Here is a 17317-nt window from a genome sequence, read left to right as displayed (position 1 = left end):
TGATAAGAGAGGGCAATAGATTTTTTTTCCCCCTATGTGCCCAAAATTTCATATTTTCAGGAGGTTTCTGAAAGGCTGAATGAGCACAAAACATATTTCCACAATTAAATGTGTCATATGCAGCAGAGCTAATGCGGGGCCAGGATGCTGACACTGTCATCATGGCATTTGCAGAACAGACTCAAGGCTCACATGGCATTAGTGCCGTCAAAGGATTATAGAAATGTGTGACTTCAAACTTATCTGCTTCATAAATCTTTTAATATGAATTTCACAAAAACCCTCATCAAAATGCCATCATGTGTGATGTAACATAGCATCGACCTAGCTGATGAAGAGCATTAAACTGTCTTTCCACACAACTGCTGATGCTCCTACCTGTTGCATGGCCATCCAAAACTTGCGTTGGAGCAACTCCAGCTTGATTTGCACACCCACCGCTATGGGAAACAAGAAGAGGGGGTGAAGGGGTGGGGAGAGGATGGAAAGAGGAATATGCAAGAGAGAGAAAGACAAACACATGTTAGGAAAGGAGGGGTAAACATTTGCCTGAAGTGATGGGATGGAAATCGCAATTGCAACCTGCTTCCAAGTGTGAACGATAAGCGTTGGGGGATCAGCGCTGAGTCAGACTGCCAAGTGAGAGTCAGAGGTTTAACAAGGCAGACGAAAAGGGGACACTGTACTGAGGTACTGACACCTGCCTCCCACTAAACACCATGGAGCTACAAAGACATTAACAACCACAAAATCCCACCAAGAAAACCAACCCGGGAGAGTGAGAGTGTGAGCTTTTGTCTTTGCCTTTTGCAGGTCTGCCTGGCCAGAACGGGCATTTCTGATCACCCCAGCCTCAACTCCTGCACTGCACGGCCTCAATCAGAAATAAAGTAGGTCAGTGTGAAGGAAGGGATTCATTTGAAAACCCCCTTGTCTCGGGGGGAGACCGCAGTGATTTGGGTTGCTCCTAAGCCACGATGAAAGCACAAAAGCATGAATGCTGCTTGGTGGAGAAGTGTCGATCAGAAGTGGTGCTTCGTTACCCGGTCCCAGCTTAGCGCACGGTTCGCTAGGCGAAAGTGTGTGCGCCTGTTTCTTAATGAAGTGCGTCCTAATTTCTTGGCTTAATTTCTCTTCTATTCCCAGCATCGTGCTCCTGAAGTAAGGCGTGGCTCTGCAGGAGAAGCAGCGGTGCAGGGTCTCCCTGACAGAATAACCTAGCTGTCCCTGGGCAGGCTGCTGACGAGCACATGTAATAACCAGCACTGTTGTGTGCAGCCTGGCACGGTGGCGGGGAAAAAGGGGGCTGGGTGTCAACTAGTTGAATCCAAGAGCTCTGCAGGAATTACAGCCTTGAGTGGCACCTTGAAATAGAATGTAAAGTGCAAGTGAGGGAGAAAAAGAGGTACAGAGCAGGAGAGTTTGAGCCTTTTTTTCCCAATCATTGGTATTGGGCAGATGAAGTGTTGCTGTTTCTAGATTCCCTCTGAATTAGCAGGAGCTTCAAAGGGTGGGGGACAGATCCTTTAAATCTGAATCATGCCGTGTGGGTGCTTTTAAGTTAACAGTATGATCTGCTGCTCTAATTCAGATGGGTATGAATTAAAACTGAAGTATGCAGTGGCATATTTTCTGGCAGCATGTACAGAGACCCTGGCATCAGCTCTGCCTTTTACATCAGTGTCCTCGGCACGTTCCCACCCCTGGAACACCCCATTCACAGGCCCATTTCTCCTCCAGTTCTCCCTGCCCTAGACCGACTCTACCTGCCTGTACATGGGGGGGGGGAAGGAATGATTTTGTAGAGCTGCCTTGCCCCGCGCCTGACAGAGCACAGTTAAGACAAAGAGTGCAAGAAGAGGAGGGACGGGGCTGAGTCCAGCCTGGGTAGAAGGCTGAGCAGCTTCAGCAGGGCTATCGCAGGCATGGTTTGGCATGGTGCACCCGCTGCCAAATCAGCAGCCCATGACAGAAGGCAAATGGTGCTGTTGCTGCCGAGTCTGATGAGGCCCACGCGACCAATTTGGTACGTAGCTTTAAATAAATTCGTTATCCTTTAAAACCATCTTGAGAAAGAGCTATTCCCTTATCTCAGCAGATCACATCAATGGGACTGCGTGTTACCCAGCGCATACACTTTTTATGAGACTTGATACCTACACAACTAACCTTTCAATGCGGAGACTTGTTGAGCAGCTCATGATTTTGCCAGTGGGAACATCTATCCTCAAATTGTTCTTCAGAGGGAACACAGCCCCTGGTTCTTAATCCTTGCCTCTGCCCAGGAGGCATGAATAGCATGCACTAAACATGGACAGAGCTGCTGGCAACATGAGGAAGGAGAGTGCCTGTGGGCCTGCACTAGTGGTCAGTGACAGGGACAGAAAGCAGGGTCTCCCTGCTCTCTCCTTCCTCTTTCTACATCGCTCACAGCCATGTCGAAGCCATCCGTGCCATCTGTCAGCAAGCCTTGTCCTCTGGATGCACCTTTACAGCCCTAACCTCTCCGCAGGGCTTGTGCTTACTTATCTGCTCTACACAAGCCCTTTCTTTCCTTCCCCGTGGTCCAGCACACATTTCCAGCTATTGCTCATGCAGCTGCGGTGGGCACCACTCTCCTCCTCACATCATGGCATGGTCTGGAGAGGTCACCAAAAGTAAAGCTGGGACTTGTTCTGCCTTGCAGCCACAGGTTTGTCTGCCTGGATGGTACCCATCACAGGGATGGGATACTGGAGGGATGGCTCCACGCTCCTGCCTGGCAGCACCACTCCTCACCAGTCAAAGTGGTTTGGCAGCTCTGTGCAAGAAATGTGAGAAACTTCCACACATTCAGGTGACCTGAGGACGGCATGGGAGCTGAGGAGAAACAGGCCACCAACACCCCCCCATTGCTAGAAACAAATAGTCACTCAGGTGCCTTCAAACTGTTGGTGAGGACAGGTAGAAAGGGGGAAAGCAGTGATTCAGTCTGAGGTAAGGATGATGCTCCAGCTCAGGGAAGAGGGAGAAAACCAGAACATCCCCCCCCTGCTTATTACAAAGCGTAACTCATTGCTAATCAGCCTTTTTGCTCTGGTGGCAAAGAGTATGAGGCAGGAGCAGGAAGAGCCAAGGTCCATGAAATGATGAGTGGCCCTGGATGCAGCACAGCAACAGCCGTAGAGCCCTCAGGGAGACCATGGCTAACAGCTTTATTCCTACTAAAGTGTGAATAATCAGTGCAACTGTAGCTTCCCATCAGTGAAACAAAACATGAGGACAAGCAGTGCAGCACACCTCGTGTACATAGATGCTGCTTCATCCTGTTGATGAGCCACTCAGACCTGTCCACCACTCCCACCAGTAGGCACCCTGCCTGCAAACCCAAGTGCTGCCCGCTGCACGGCTGCCACTGGCTTCCTCTGGAGTTGTGTGCTGCCATTCAGCCTCCCCCTCCACCTGTTCATCCCTCCGTTGAGCATGCCTGCCTCATTAGCCCATCCTCTGCTGGTGTCTCTGTCTGTCTGCCTTCCCTGGCTTCTCTCTTTGATTATCCATATGCTGTTCTCATAAGGAACTTTCCTGGAGATTTAATTCTTGAGCCTGTCGCATGAAAAAAAGGCATAACAAAGAGTTGCAAGACTGCACCCTGTGTACCAAGATGTCCCTTGCCATTCAAACCTGGCTGCCGGTCCAGCAGTTAAATAAAACTCGGTGATTAAAACGGGAGAACATACTGGAGCAGCAGGGCAGTCCTCCCTGTACTGGCCATTTCCATTCCCTGTTTGTGATTTCTGAAATATTCCCATTTTCCCTCTTGAGCCAGCAGTGGAGCTGCCTGACTCAAAATTTTATTGAAGTGCATTAAAAATTTCACTTAAAAAAAATAAGTTCTGGGCAAGTTAAGAAGAACAAAAAGCTCAGAGCCAGGGCAGCCCGACTGTGCTGCTGTACTCGACAGAAAAGCCAGTTCAGTTGGATCGACACAACAGTAATTCTTGCGAACGCGGCTACCGAGGTCCTCAGCAAGCTGGAGGGAGGAAAGCAAGCGGGGGGTCTGATTTTCGGGGAGCAGGCTGCAGGAAGCACAGAGGGAAGCCTGACAGAGGCAGTTGGCTGGATTCGGGTGCTTACTGCACCCCTGTATCAGCAGTCTGTGGCAGGGAGGGCATGGGATGCCCCTGCCACGGCGTGGATGCAACCGCACCCGACACTTGCACTGGACATATGGCTGGGCACACCCCCCCCCCCCCCCCCACTGCACACCAAATCCAGGGGAGTGAACTGTGGGTGCAAATGCTCCTCTCCACCCATTCCCCTTGTCCCGCTATCCCCTCCAGCACTCCTAAGTTTTTCCCAGACCCCAAGGAAGCTGAGGCAGGGTCATGCTGCACCCAAGCAGGGAAGCGTTACAGCAGCCTGTGTGCTCAGCTGCTGTGGCAGGGCAGGATGCAGCCAGCATCCTGAAGTCTCAATGTCAGACACACTGCCTTCCCCCACCCTTCTGTGAAGCACCAGTGGGAAGGGGGTGCCTTGCTCCCGAGCCACCCCCCCCCCCTCCCCCCCCCCGTCTCCTTAGTACTCCCCTGCAGCCTCCCCTTCGCTGCAGCCGCACACCTCACCCCTTCACAAAACCCAGCTGACAGCAGGGCTTGTCCCTTCTCCTCCTGGTGTCTTTTTCTCTTTTTTATTGTCAACAGCCATGCCAGGCAGTGGAGGGACGGAGGGAGGGGAGGAGGCGTTCGGCTCGGTGCCTCCTCTCGTAACCTGTGCCTGACCAATCTGCCTCACGAGGGGCTGCAGGGAGCTCCCCCTACCCCAGCATCTCTCACGCCTCCTCAAGCCCCTTGGCTGCCTGCTCCCGGAGAGGGATGGCGGCAAGGGAAGGAGGAGGAAGAGAGAGGGGCTGACAGCAACTACCCTTTCTCCAGGATGGGTTGAGAGAAACGAAAACCTCCCGAGCTCCTTCCTCTGGGTGTTTCAGAGCAGCTCCTGCCTGCCTGGCGGGGTGACTCCTCTGCACTGTCTGTGCGGCGCTGCTGCCATCGCAGATGTACCCCCAGCTGTCACTTCCCTGCGCGCAGTCGCTCCCTCTCCCGCCTCTCTCTCTTCCTTTCCCTCTCCCCCTATTTATTATTTACGGAGGATTACAGTCCCTTTCCCACGCTGCCACCTCACCGTGCGGCTCCTCTGCCCTCTGTGCGGGGCGAGCAGCTGGCTAGGAGGGGCTCCTGCCAACTAGGGTCCACCGAGAGCCCAGCCGGTAACGGAGGGACTTTCTGCTGGATTTGCTTTGGGATTGTACCGGATCTGCTGGAAAACCTGTAGTTCGCACAGGAGGGTCCATCCCAGCCTGAGAGAGGTAAGTAGAGACATCTCCTTTTTGTTTTTCTACCTCCCCCCCCCCCCCCCCAGCTATGTGAGATCAGTGGGAATGACCCCCCAGGAGCCAGGCTCCCCCGGGGTGGTCGGGGCAGCACCGTCTGGCAGCCGGCACACTGGAGAAGTCCCGGTTGTGCGAGGCTGACAGGCAGGGATGCTCCCAATACAGCAGAACAACAACCCTGCCGCAGAGGCTGCCGGTACTGGTTCCAGTCCAGTTTCAGTGCGGGCAGCTGGGAGCAACTTGTCCCAGCTGTGAACGGCACCAGCGCCTTTCACTGCAGCACGGGCAGCTGTGAGGCTGAGTGCCTGCTGCTGTTGTCACTGGGTCCCTGGCAGCTCCGGGTGAGCCCTGGCTTCTCTCCCCTCCTCAGGGCTGATAGGAAGGCCAGCAAGAGAGGTGCCACTCATCTGACCCATGGTGGTTTTGCTGGGTCTCAGCTGTCTTAGGAAGAACAACCTAAAATGGAGAAGTGAGGACCAAAACTGATCAGGTCCACATTCAGAAAACAGGCTTTAGGATGAGCAGCCTGCGTGTGTGTGTGTGTGTGTGTGTGTGTGTGTGCATGTACAATTTCATGCATAAAGCTCATGGATATGACCACGGGACAAGAAGTGAAGGATGCCATATCACAAGTAGAACCAAAAATAAGTCCCAAGTTGCTTCCAGCATCCCCATGGGCTGAGCCTGTGATTTCTGAACTTTTGGGTGGAAGGCACAGCACTGAGGATGGGGGTAAAACACAGCACGGAGAAACTTCACTGCCTTTTTCCAGCCCTGCCTGGGAGGAAAGGGGGAGAATATGGTCCCAAATGAGCTGACTTGAAGACATTTACAGATGGGGGTATATATGTGAGGGTTAGTGTGTGTGTATGTGTCTGTACACACACATATATACACATGCACAGACACGTGCACACGTACATCCCACTCAGGGCATTCTGCCCTCTTTCTCCTGCTGCCTGCCCAGCTTATTACTGCCACTGCAGCTCATGCTAATTAAGAGAGACGTGTAAAATTGGAGCTTTCCTGGTTCGGGAAGAGAGGATGTTTGGAGCTGTTTCTCCAACCAGGCCACGATCGAGCTGGGCCCCAGGCCCACCATATGGACCATCAGGTAGCCTGAGTGTGCCACTTCCAGTGCATCCCCGATGGCACCAGTAGTGAGCAGGGTACAGCACTGCTCTGCTGCCAGTGCCTGGTCTGTCACCCAAGGACGGAGGGAGAAATGAGGATCTCACTTAGGGAAGGACTGGGGTAGCTGCTGTTGCAGGGCTTAAAGAAGGAAACCCTTGAAAGATGAGGGGACCCTTAAAGGCACCCAGGGACTTGCCAGAAAGCAAGGGGCATTTCAAGCAGTGAGGAGGAGGGGGTGCCTTTCCAGAAATGCAGACCATTTTTCTTCCCAGCTTTGTCGCTCGGGTCTGTTGTGGGGCGGGAGGGGGGGATGGTGGTGGATCTTCCTCTAACTGCTGTGGGCAAACAACATTTGCAAGGGAATTATTCCACATGAGCGAAAGGCTTGCGGGAGTTGTCTCCCTGTCAGACATCAGTGCAGTCTGTTCGTGTATCCACTTGGAGGAATTATGGTAAATCCTGAGCAAAGGGGCTGCTTGCAAAGAGAAAGGGGGAAAACCCTCTTATGTAATTTTTATACCAGATCATAGCTTTACCCTTCCCTCCAGCAAAGTGAATGCCGCACGCCAGCAAGGTGCACTCCGGTATCTTCACGAGCTACTCCAGCTTCCTGCCCTTCCTCTGGCTTTTACAAACCTGATGCAGACAGGATTTTCTAGGCTTTTCAGCACCGCAGAAGCCTGATGAAGGCAGACCTGCACCTTGGTGCAGCAGGGAGGGCCAACAGCAGCACCGAGCCACGAGGATACCTGGGCAGGAGCATCTGAGGAGCAGCAGAGGCTAGAGCGGGATGGGGACAGGCCAGGAGGAGGGCATTTCTGGGCAGTTTCTCAGTGACTCTTCAGTGCTTGCCTGTTGCTGATTTGAAAGAGAGACCAGGCAGTTTCCTTCACTTGCCATGTTTGGTTACAAGCAGCTGCTTACACTGCTTGACATATGTCCCAGCTCTGGGTGGCTTGAGCCGTAAGTCAAATGACCATACTGGGATGCTCCTGCCAGCTGGGTAATGCTTCAGAGTGCTACACCATGTCACACCCTCTGGTTCTCAGTGGGAAGGAGCTGGAGTTGGGAGCATTGGGCTGTTTCTGTCCCTGCTGCATGGGAATACCTTGTTGACACATACCTGTACTCCTGCTGCGGCGTTACCAAAGTGCTGTCTGACAAAAATGCCTTGTGTGGCTGAGAGCACCCTAAGAGCACAAAGCTATTCCTTTTTTTTTTTACTTGCCAGTTCAGTTCCAGGCTGGAGAGATGGAAAGAAATGTTGCTTCACCTACAGGGGGTGGGATGACGTGAAGTCTGGTCTTATTCACATGGCAAAAACAAGCAGTCGAAAGTTAGGAGATGTTGGGATTCAGGGCAGCGTGCCATCTGCACTGGGTTGCAGTCCTGGCTGGTAGGATCACGCACTATGTTTTCATAAGCTGCCTCATTCAGGGCACCAGCTACACAGTACTCAGAGAGTGATGCGGGGGCTGCTATTTTTTTTGGTGGTACTGCAAAATGTGCGCCTGTTTTATTTGTTTGCTGCCTGCCATCCAAGCCCTGCAGGCACTACATCATTATTCATTGTCTTGTGGTGTTCTGAAGATGTTCACTGCTACAGTTGCCTCATAGCTGATGATAGAGAATTTATGCTCCTGATGTGGCAAGAAAGAGTGATTATTTCCCTTGCTTTTGAAGGGAAAGAGGCTTCTCCTTCAGACACACAGGGAAGAAGCAGCAGGTGCAGGCCTGGAGCTTGGAGACTCTTGGCTCTCAGTGCTGCTGAGCATTCAAGACCACACCAGTTCTCAGGCTAAGCTGCCAGCATGTCAGAAAACAGCTGTGAGCGCTCGGCAGTTCTGCAAAATGGCCCCTGGGGTCTTGTGCTGGGCACCCGCAAAATTAGGAATGGCCACCTGCCCAAAATGCAGTTTAATACTTAATGCTGACCCTATAAAAATAGCCTTATTTATTACAGCATCCCCATTGTTAGCTTGGGTATCATGTGTCCTTTGCGCTGAGTATGGGGCAGGGTCCTGTTGAACAGAGGAGCAGAGGCTGCGCTGTAACGCGTCCCCGCGAGTGGCCGAATTAGGGTTACGCAGGTAGCACCTCACATTCAGGTGCTTGGCTTTGCAAGCCAAATGCCATAGTTTATCATATGGCTATTTTCAAAAAAAAGTAAAATGACACTTTCTTGATTCTTTTTTTTTCTTTTTTTATGAATGGGAATACAGGAGACTTTCCATTATTTATACACTGCAATGCCCCCCATCCATCACGGGAATTGAAATTTACAGTAGGGTCATACGAGCCTGAACTTCATGACTGACTGCAAGCCAAGGCTGTTACTTTGACTACAGGCCCTGCTGCCACGCTCCTCCTCACTCCAGGAGGCTGGGAAGCTGAGAAACTTCCTTCCCCATGGACCATGCCCTCACATGAGGAATAAAAATGTAGGACCACATCCTGAGTCAGGAGAGGAGCAGTTAGGAGGCAACATGACTAAGGCTCTCTTTCCACTGGAGAGACTCTTCTGCCTGTGCTCCCCAAAGCAGGGTGTGCTGCTGCTGTGGGGGCAGAGGGGCATGTAATGATTTTGATGGGATATGAATGTTGCCATGCCTGTATCTCTTCTGTGGTTGCAAACACTCCAGAAAACTAAAGTCACATCAAATTTGAAGACCTGCCTCAGCCTCAGTGAGCCCTGCAGCATGGGGCTGTGGTGTGTGTGCTAACCCAGATGCATCCAAGGATCCTGGCTGGAGAAAGCAGTTACCACATCTTGTTGAGCTATGGGCAATGTTCCCAGCTTGTAAAGAGTGCAAGCATGTCACAGAGATCCTCAGGCACCCCCCGAGATGCAGGCACTCCCTCTTGGATGCTCTGGGAAGGTGATGGGGGGGGTCGATGGGGAAGGAGAAGAAGAGCTGACAGGCAGCACGACCAACCTCGTGCCACAGTTGCAACCAGGTGAATCAGGTCTATGGAACTCATTAAGGCAGAAAAAGGTCTCTTTCAGAGTTCAGTATAAACACAACGTGTGTGAACAATGAGAGTCAGCCTTGCCTTGGGAGGTTTGCCAGGAGCTGTGTGCATGCTGGGTGATCCCTTTACGATAAGAACAGAGAGGATTTTTACTGCTGGCATCTTGTGCTCTGCCCCACTGCTGTGCATGCACGGATGATCCCTGCCCCTGTGAACACACCCGGGCCTCAGGTTTGTGAGGTGAGACTGTTGTGAGGTTTTTTTCCTTTGTCCCACCATGTTTTCTACCTCCTCTCCCTCCTGCTCCAGCTGCCCAAGTGGCAAGCCATTGCCTTTGAGGCCGCTGGTCTGACCCTGATGGGCCAGCAGCCGGGGAAGCACAGCCAAGGTGCTGGGTGAGGAAGAGGGGTAGGGAATCTCACTCAACATCATAGGTGGCAGCAGTTCTGCTTCATCTTGGCTTCTCCACCAGAAGCAAAAGTAACGAAAGCCAAGCCCTAGGAAGGCTAGCGAGCATAGGGTCCCAGTGTATTTCAGCATGAGGACTATGAAAAAAGGCAACGCCAGGTCTTGGGCTAATGCAGACATGAATGATGGCAAACAAGCAGATATGGGATGTTTTGGTGCCCGGGAGCCCCCAGGCTTGCAGAAGCTCACCTGGTCCTAGGAATGAGGAAGCACAAGGAGAAAGACTTATGGCTGAAGTGCCAAGGCCCCCATAAGATGTAACAGGGTTTTCCTGGTATTGATCTGGAAGCCCCTTGATACGGCAGTCTGGCCAAACCGTTTGACAGATGTCTGGCCTTGCACTCCAGTGACAGAACTGTGATCTGAGAGATTATATTGATAAAAACCCTTCTATTTTCCTATCTTGCTGCTAAATCAATGAACCTCCATCTACTACTCTGTACCTATAAATGTATCTCTCATCTCAGGCAAGCTGGCACCTTCCCTTTATGGATCTGCCACATCCTTTGCCCCTAATAAAAGCCCCAGGGAAGGTACTTGTCCATCTTAACATTTCTGTGCCCTCAGAGGATCCTTCACAAATGTGGGCCTGTACATACCCTCCTTCTTGGAACACCACCTGAATAAAAACAAGGAGGAGATTACTTTGGGACCTGGAACACCATCCAACTAAGAAGTGCAGAAAATACCTATGTGTGGGGTGAGGAAGGGAATGAGGACCACAGAACCATGATTCTCCCACCAAGCCGCCTTCTCTGCCTGGAGCCTGTCCCTGAGGTGTGCCACCCACACCCCCAGCATTGGCTTGGCAGGAAGGGTGGGGGGGAGAGGTATTTTAAATGTCAGGGAGCTGAAGGATGCTTGTAGGCTGAAAAGGAGGAACTGGCAGCAGAGGGTGCCTCCCTCAGATCTGCTGGGTCAGAAGACGCAGTAGCCCCTTCTGTCAAGGGGCTGAGTGTGAGGATTAAGGGCCTGAGCTACTACTGACCATGGGATTAACCCCTGCAGGAAATTAAAGTTGTAGAGAAGACTTTTCACTCCACAGCTGAGAGAAAGAGAAAAACCAGGATCTGGATTAGAATTGGCAGGGCTGGTGACAAGCCACCACCCACAGCCAACTGTTCCCGGCTGGATCAGAAAATGTTATCTCAGTCTTCATGTAGAACCCCCCTTCCACATCTCACTCGGTTACCAATTTTGCCAACAGTGAGAGAAGAACAAAAACATCACTCTGTGGCAAGAGAAAGAGGAGGAAACTGGGTATCCAGCTCACGTGTCCCCCCTCTGAGCCCCTCTCCCACTCCCTCACCCGCTTCACTTCTCAGCTGCCTCCGTTTCGCATGGAGGAAACACGCACGTGGTCTGTCGCGTTCAGTAATACTCGGGGAAGATGCTGGCACACACACGGCTGGATTTCTTCCTGTCAACTGCCCCGCCAGCTCTCCTCCTGCTGCTGCTCTGCGCCTCCTCCATATGCCGCACTCTCGCTGTGCTGGGACTTTCCTGTCACTCCTGTGTTGGATATCCCGGTCTCCCCACCTGTTTCCACAGCTTCCCAAGGAATCCCACTTCTCCAAAGCAATCTGGGTCTTTCCCATCAGTGTTACCCCATCCTGGCTCCCATTTGAATGCTCTCTGTTTTCTCAGGTGGTACAGTGGGGTCTGATGCCCTTGGTGTTTCCAGCCTCTCTGACATCTCCCAGTCTCGCTATTGCACCTTGGTCAGGGAGACTTGGGGTTTTATTGGTGCAGGATGAGGAACCCAGAAAACTGCCTTCTCTCCTATTTTGCCACAGGCCTGTCAGAAAACTTTGGGAAAGCCTCCCAAACCCCCTTTATCCTGTATAACCTTGATAAGCCCTACAAACCATCTCTGCAGGGCAGGGGAGCATTTATGAGCCTATTACAAGCACTGCGCTTGGCAGCTTCGAAGATCCTGGCTGGGGAAGTGATGTAGGCTCCTGATACCAAGAGCTGGGCAGCTGACATTTCAGCCAGCCAAACTCCACAGCCATTTTTACTTCTGCCATAGTTTACCCCTCCATAAACTGGGGATAAAGTTGTTCTTTCTTGGAGGGGCTTGGGGAGGAAACATTTTTTTAGCACCAATCACATTTACATTTCAGAGGTGACTACACATTGTCATTCCAAAGATGAGAAGATTTTTGACCCCTTCACATCCCAGAGAATAGGCTGAGGTTTTTCATTTGCACCGAGCCAGGAATGTGGCAGAGTCCCTTACAACAATGAGAGGGGTTTGCATGCTTTCTTCTTTACAGCTTTCTGTATGAGGTGTTTTGCTTAGCTGTGATCGATCACCACAAGTCAGATGGCACCATTTCTTCTGCAGCTGGGTTTCTCGGGTGAATTTAAAATGTGCTTTTCATTGATTGTGACAGCACAACACTAATGAATCCTGAACACATGTGTTAATAAATCAGCAATGCTGAGAATGAAGCCCCCAGCTATTTAGCTTAGAAGCTCACTGGGACAGCGACACATGCCGTATGTTTCTACAGTGCTGCTGAGCTTGGCTGCCACCTCTGGGTGCTTCTACAATCCAAGTAAACAACAAATGAGGAGGTGCTGCTGAGGCAATGTCATCTCTTGTGGTCAATAATTTGCAACTGACCTTGGTCTGTTGGGGGACCAAGCATGGCCATCAGCTCGGTGCCATCTAAACCCACTTGTGGTACCATCAAGAGCATGATTCCCCACTAGGACTCATCAGCCAGATTACTTAATGAACTTCCAGATGCTGTAATCAGACCATATGGCTGATGTGTCTCCCTGCCCTCTGTGTACCAACCCTTGCCTGCCCAAGGACTGACAAAGGACATAGAACAACATGCGTGCCTTAGTCGCTGGAGGCTGGTATAGCACCATGCCTCTCCATTATGGGGTGATGGCAATAAAACAGGAAGCCTAAAAGCAACAGAGAAAGGGGAGGAAAACAAGATAATCTCCTTGAAGTGTCCTCCATACCCCCCCTCACTCTGCTGCTTTTCTGAGGAAGGCTAAAGCAATTCAACATTTGAAAAAGGGAAAGGGACTTCACCATCACTCCTGAAGGGGAGTGTGGGGGAGGGATGAATGTCTGTGTGTACTTCCTGATAATTTATCACTGGCATCTGTTGCAGCCTCTGTTACCTACCCCTCTGTAATATAGGTCATCCACACGCCCTGCCAACGCTTATAAGCCAGGCTGTTAAAGGAGTCCAATCCCTGAGCCATGATCCAAGGGATAGTGGAAAGGACTGGGAGGTAATCAGAGACAGAGGTTGCTGGGCTCTGTTTCTCACTGCGACTCATCCTAGTGACAGAGTCACCTGCCTTTCCAGCCTCAGTCTTACGGTCTGGAAAGTGGGATAATTTTACCCACCTACCTAGAGCAGAGGCACTACCAGCTACGACCTCAGCCTTACTTCTGGGGGTCATTAAAACCAAAATACCAACATCTACAACCATGGTAAGAGCAGATGGAAAGCCTTGGTTAGAAGGTGTTGCAGAATTGGGAAGTGTTACTAAAACAGTACACTGATGCAGCAAACTGAAACCTTCCCCACCCTCACAGCGTGCTCCCTGGGACGCAACTTATGAGAGTTAAGGCTTCAGAGTGATGCTGAAAACATTACTGGTGTCTGGGCAGGGAGAAGGGAAGCAAGCACAAGGCAGCGATGGTGCCTGCTGTAGCTTTTATGCCCTGGCAAGTGCTGCAGAGTTATTGCAGTCTCCTCAGCAACACCTCCCCCCCCCCCCCCCCCCCCCCGTCACCCGCCCCCAGCAGTAAAGTTCCCTGCTCTAGCTAATTAGGGGAATCCTCATTAGAGAGTCCTCTAGAGTCTGACAGCAGGCCAACTGTCCAAGTGGCGCTTCAGCTCAGTGTATTTTTGGCCACTGGAGCCCATGGGCCAGAAATGGATGATTTCATTCTGTTGCTTTGAGCTGAAACTAAAAAAGTTGTCTTTTTACTGTCCTATATCAAACGGCAAGAAGAAAAGGCCATCACCAGCCCCACAGGCTACTCTGTCCATTTCTCCAGAATCTGGAAAAGGATTAAACTGCAGGCATGTGGAAGAAAGCTCTGGACACTGTGTCCCATGGATCACAGGGCATTTGGCTGACATGTTGCTACAGGGAGAGGGATCCGTCTAGTTAAGCCTGGAAGAAAGACCAGCGCCTGGTTCGTGGAGCCCTTGTGTGACTCCAGAGCATTCAGAGCTCCAGCAGTGCTGATCAGCCTTGAGCCCCCAAACTCAGGCAACACCATGCTAGTTCAGAATGCATGGCACAGCACCTCTCCTCTTGGGCTGAGGGCATATAGGGGGCACTCCTAGGTCTGGCAGAATCCTTGCTGCTGGAAAAGTCCCTGGCTGAAAGCAGACAGATTTGTTGGTGCTCTGGAAGGCATCTCTTGGGCCACAGTAAAACAGCTAATTAAGTCAGCATTTGAGTCAGAAAAAAAAAAACCCCTTTAAAAAAGAAACTCTAAAGAATTCTCTCTGCCTCCTTGCTCTCTCCTGGATGTAGAATACTAATCACTAAGGGTCTAGCATGCTTATGGGCAACAGATGCGTGGGAGAAACTCGGTTTTTCTGGATCCTTGGAATTCAAATTTCTCCATAAACATACCACTTCAAGCTATAAATGCAGAAGCTCATTGGCTTTTGCACTTTGGCAGTCAGCAACCTCTACCTATTCCAGATCTACTGCTCTGCCACCTGAGCATACGTTCTGCTCAGAGAGGCAGGCAGCTTTGTGCAAGACACTGATGTTGGCAAATGTGGGTCACAGGAGAGTCCCCGGTACATGTGCAAGCCCAACTCTGTGCGCCTGTTTGTAAATGTAAACTAGATTGGCAACTATATCTGCATATGTACACGAAGATAGCTGTTTTTCAGTCCCAGAAACACATGTATGAGCGCACAAAGGGTGGCTGCTATCTGTGGAGTGGGGAGTGCTGGGTTTATGTGACATGCTTTTAAAATAATCTTGGGTTTATCAAGGCGCCTCCATCTTTGTGCGTGTTGCAGCGCAGGAGACAGCATTAGAGCCTGAACAGGTGTTAATCACTATGCACTGTAATAAATTCTAAACATAGGGAAAGGGCTTATTTATACATGGCTGCTCCTCCCACCCTGCACTCCGTGCTTGAGCCTTGGTGCTGCCTGAGAGGAAGAAGCTCCCGTGAGGTACCTGAAACCAGTGCAAGAGCCAGGCTTGCCCTGCCCGAACAGAAGGAGCTGGGGGTAGAAACCCTGACCCCACGCCCTGGTATGCTGGTCCTGCTCTAGCCCCACACTGTCTCCTGGGGGAATTGCACAGAGCAGCAAGAGGAATGGGGGGCGGGGGGGGCACACCAGCTTGAGCGGAAGCCTGGGCTGAGGGGAGACTGCAGAGGGAACCTGTGTCATGAAACACCCAAGAAATCTGTATTATTATTATTATTATTATTAAAAAGCTCCCCCATTGGAGCCAAGCCAGCTGATACCGATGGGGTGTTACAAAACAGAGCCAAAAGGAGAGAGCACAAGGAGCAGAGCTATCTGTAACCCTGACAAAGTTAGATGGAGTGAAGGTGTGGAAGAGGGAAAGACAAAGCATGGCAGGCAGCCCCTGATGCTGAGAGGACGGACACGATCCTTCAGCAACGGGATTTGGAGCTGATCGACTCCCGCTATCCAGCAGGCAGATAAGGCTCTGTGGCTGTCAGCTTAACTCTGCCGTTTATTCCTGTGCTGTAGGGAGTTAAATAGAGCACACGGAAAGCCTGCTGCCGAGGAGTGAAAGTCAAGGAGGGAGAGGGAAGGAAGAGGCTGTAATTGGGCAGTGCTCAGGGAGTCGGGTGGAAGTGGCTGTGGGCAGAGCCCCTCCAGGTAAGCGCTTGCGGCTTTTCATCCTCCTTGTGGATTTTGACAGCTGGGGATGGGAGACTTCAGGGGTGGCATTTAGGACAGAGACATGGATATGGGGGAGGCTGAAAGTCGCTTTCTGAGCCAGGGCGAGCGCAAGCACCGAACGGGGACAGCTATTTGTTGTGACTTCTCCTTCAGCAGGGACTGCAGGGAAAGGGCTCCAGCTCGGTTTGGGGTGTGGGGGGCTGCAGCGGTTGAAGGCTGGATCTGCTTCAGTGCCATGAGAGGTATTAATCTATTTGTTGCTTTGGCATTTTGGGTAAATGATCTAAATAGCTTTACAAAATGTACTAGTCCAGGTACTGAACCTGCTCATCTTTCTCATCGAGACGCTAATTTAAGTATTTCCTGGTGGTTTACATTGCCATATAAAATAAATCAGTCATGGGAGCCTGGGGGAGGGGGAGCAGCTGGCACGTGTGTGGGGAAAGTGTCCTGGTGGGAGTGCAGCACCCAGCTAAAATAACGGCTGTGGATGTTGTCAGAGCCCATCAGAGGGAATGGAGGATGGTTTATTTCTGTACCCTGGTTGAAACGTGTCCGTCTAACCACTGCTGTGACTGTGGATGGCATGTCAGAGAGCAAGCAGGGGGACAGGAGGGTCCATGGTGTTTCCCCTTTTCCTGCTCGCCTGCATCCAAAAGGGAAGTGGGAGGGAAGGAGGAACCTGTTGTCAGTCACTTATTGTCAGGGGAGAGTTTATGGTCTTTGGGTTTCTAATTAGACTAAGCATTTTTCCTTCTTCTAATTAAGATGTAATTCCTCTCTTTTCAACACTCCCACTCAGTCTCCCCCGCCCCAGGTCCTCCCTTCTCCTCCGAGGCTCACTCGCTCTTCAGCTCCTGCAGTTGCTGCAGTGTGAAATCCCCAAGCTGAAGCTGTGCTCTGCTCAAGCCTGCTCCAGCCACCACATCCATTTTACCTCAAACCAGAAAGGCAGTGCCTGTGGGGGATATGGGGAGGGGGTGGGAGGAGAAGCGGCTCAGCAGCCGCGGGTGCCCAGACCTCATTGAGCCTGAGCCGTGCGTCAGGGACAGGATGCACAGGTGGCACCAGCCTGCGTGGCAGCAACAGGGAATGAGCTGGAGCCTGCTGTCCTGGCAGGGTCACCTCAGCAATTCATCAGGTTAACCTTGAGCGTGTAGCTACCATAGCAGACTATTCAAGCACAGGCTTATCTCTTCAGCATTTAGGTGAATCAGGCCTTACTTCTGCACTGAGAGGTTCAAAGTGAATTAAGGTTGCACCTTCGTCATGCTGCGCCTCCTGAAACACCCTCCATCTCTCCTCCAAACTGGAGATGATGCCTTAAAGGCAAAACTCTCACTGGGGAGGGGAAGGGATGACACTGAGCCCAGGGAACTGAATCTCACCCACTGCGCTCTGCTCTTTCCTTCCAGGACCTGTCAGGCTACAAGGTCATTCCTCCTCCTTTTGGGGCCGTGGGCCAGGCTGGCTG

At 51.5% G+C, this 17317-nt stretch overlaps 1 protein-coding gene across 1 annotated transcript in view; it reads right to left on the bottom strand.

Annotated features, from left to right (window-relative positions):
• CACNA2D4 (calcium voltage-gated channel auxiliary subunit alpha2delta 4) overlaps window positions 1–17317 on the bottom strand; it is a gene marked incomplete at both ends in the record, with an annotated part of 131518 nt that overhangs the window by 26172 nt on the left and 88029 nt on the right. Inside the window, one exon of the mRNA XM_084271393.1 lies at window positions 379–440. Coding sequence (XP_084127519.1) covers window positions 379–440 — 62 coding nt within the window. The remainder of the gene's footprint in view (window positions 1–378; window positions 441–17317) is intronic.

This window comes from Gallinula chloropus (genome assembly GCF_964237585.1).
Source record: "Gallinula chloropus genome assembly, chromosome: 1".
Classification (NCBI taxonomy): Eukaryota; Metazoa; Chordata; class Aves; order Gruiformes; family Rallidae; genus Gallinula; species Gallinula chloropus.
The sequence above is the reverse complement of the archived record's forward strand: the minus strand, read 5'-3'. Positions and strand labels throughout refer to the sequence as shown.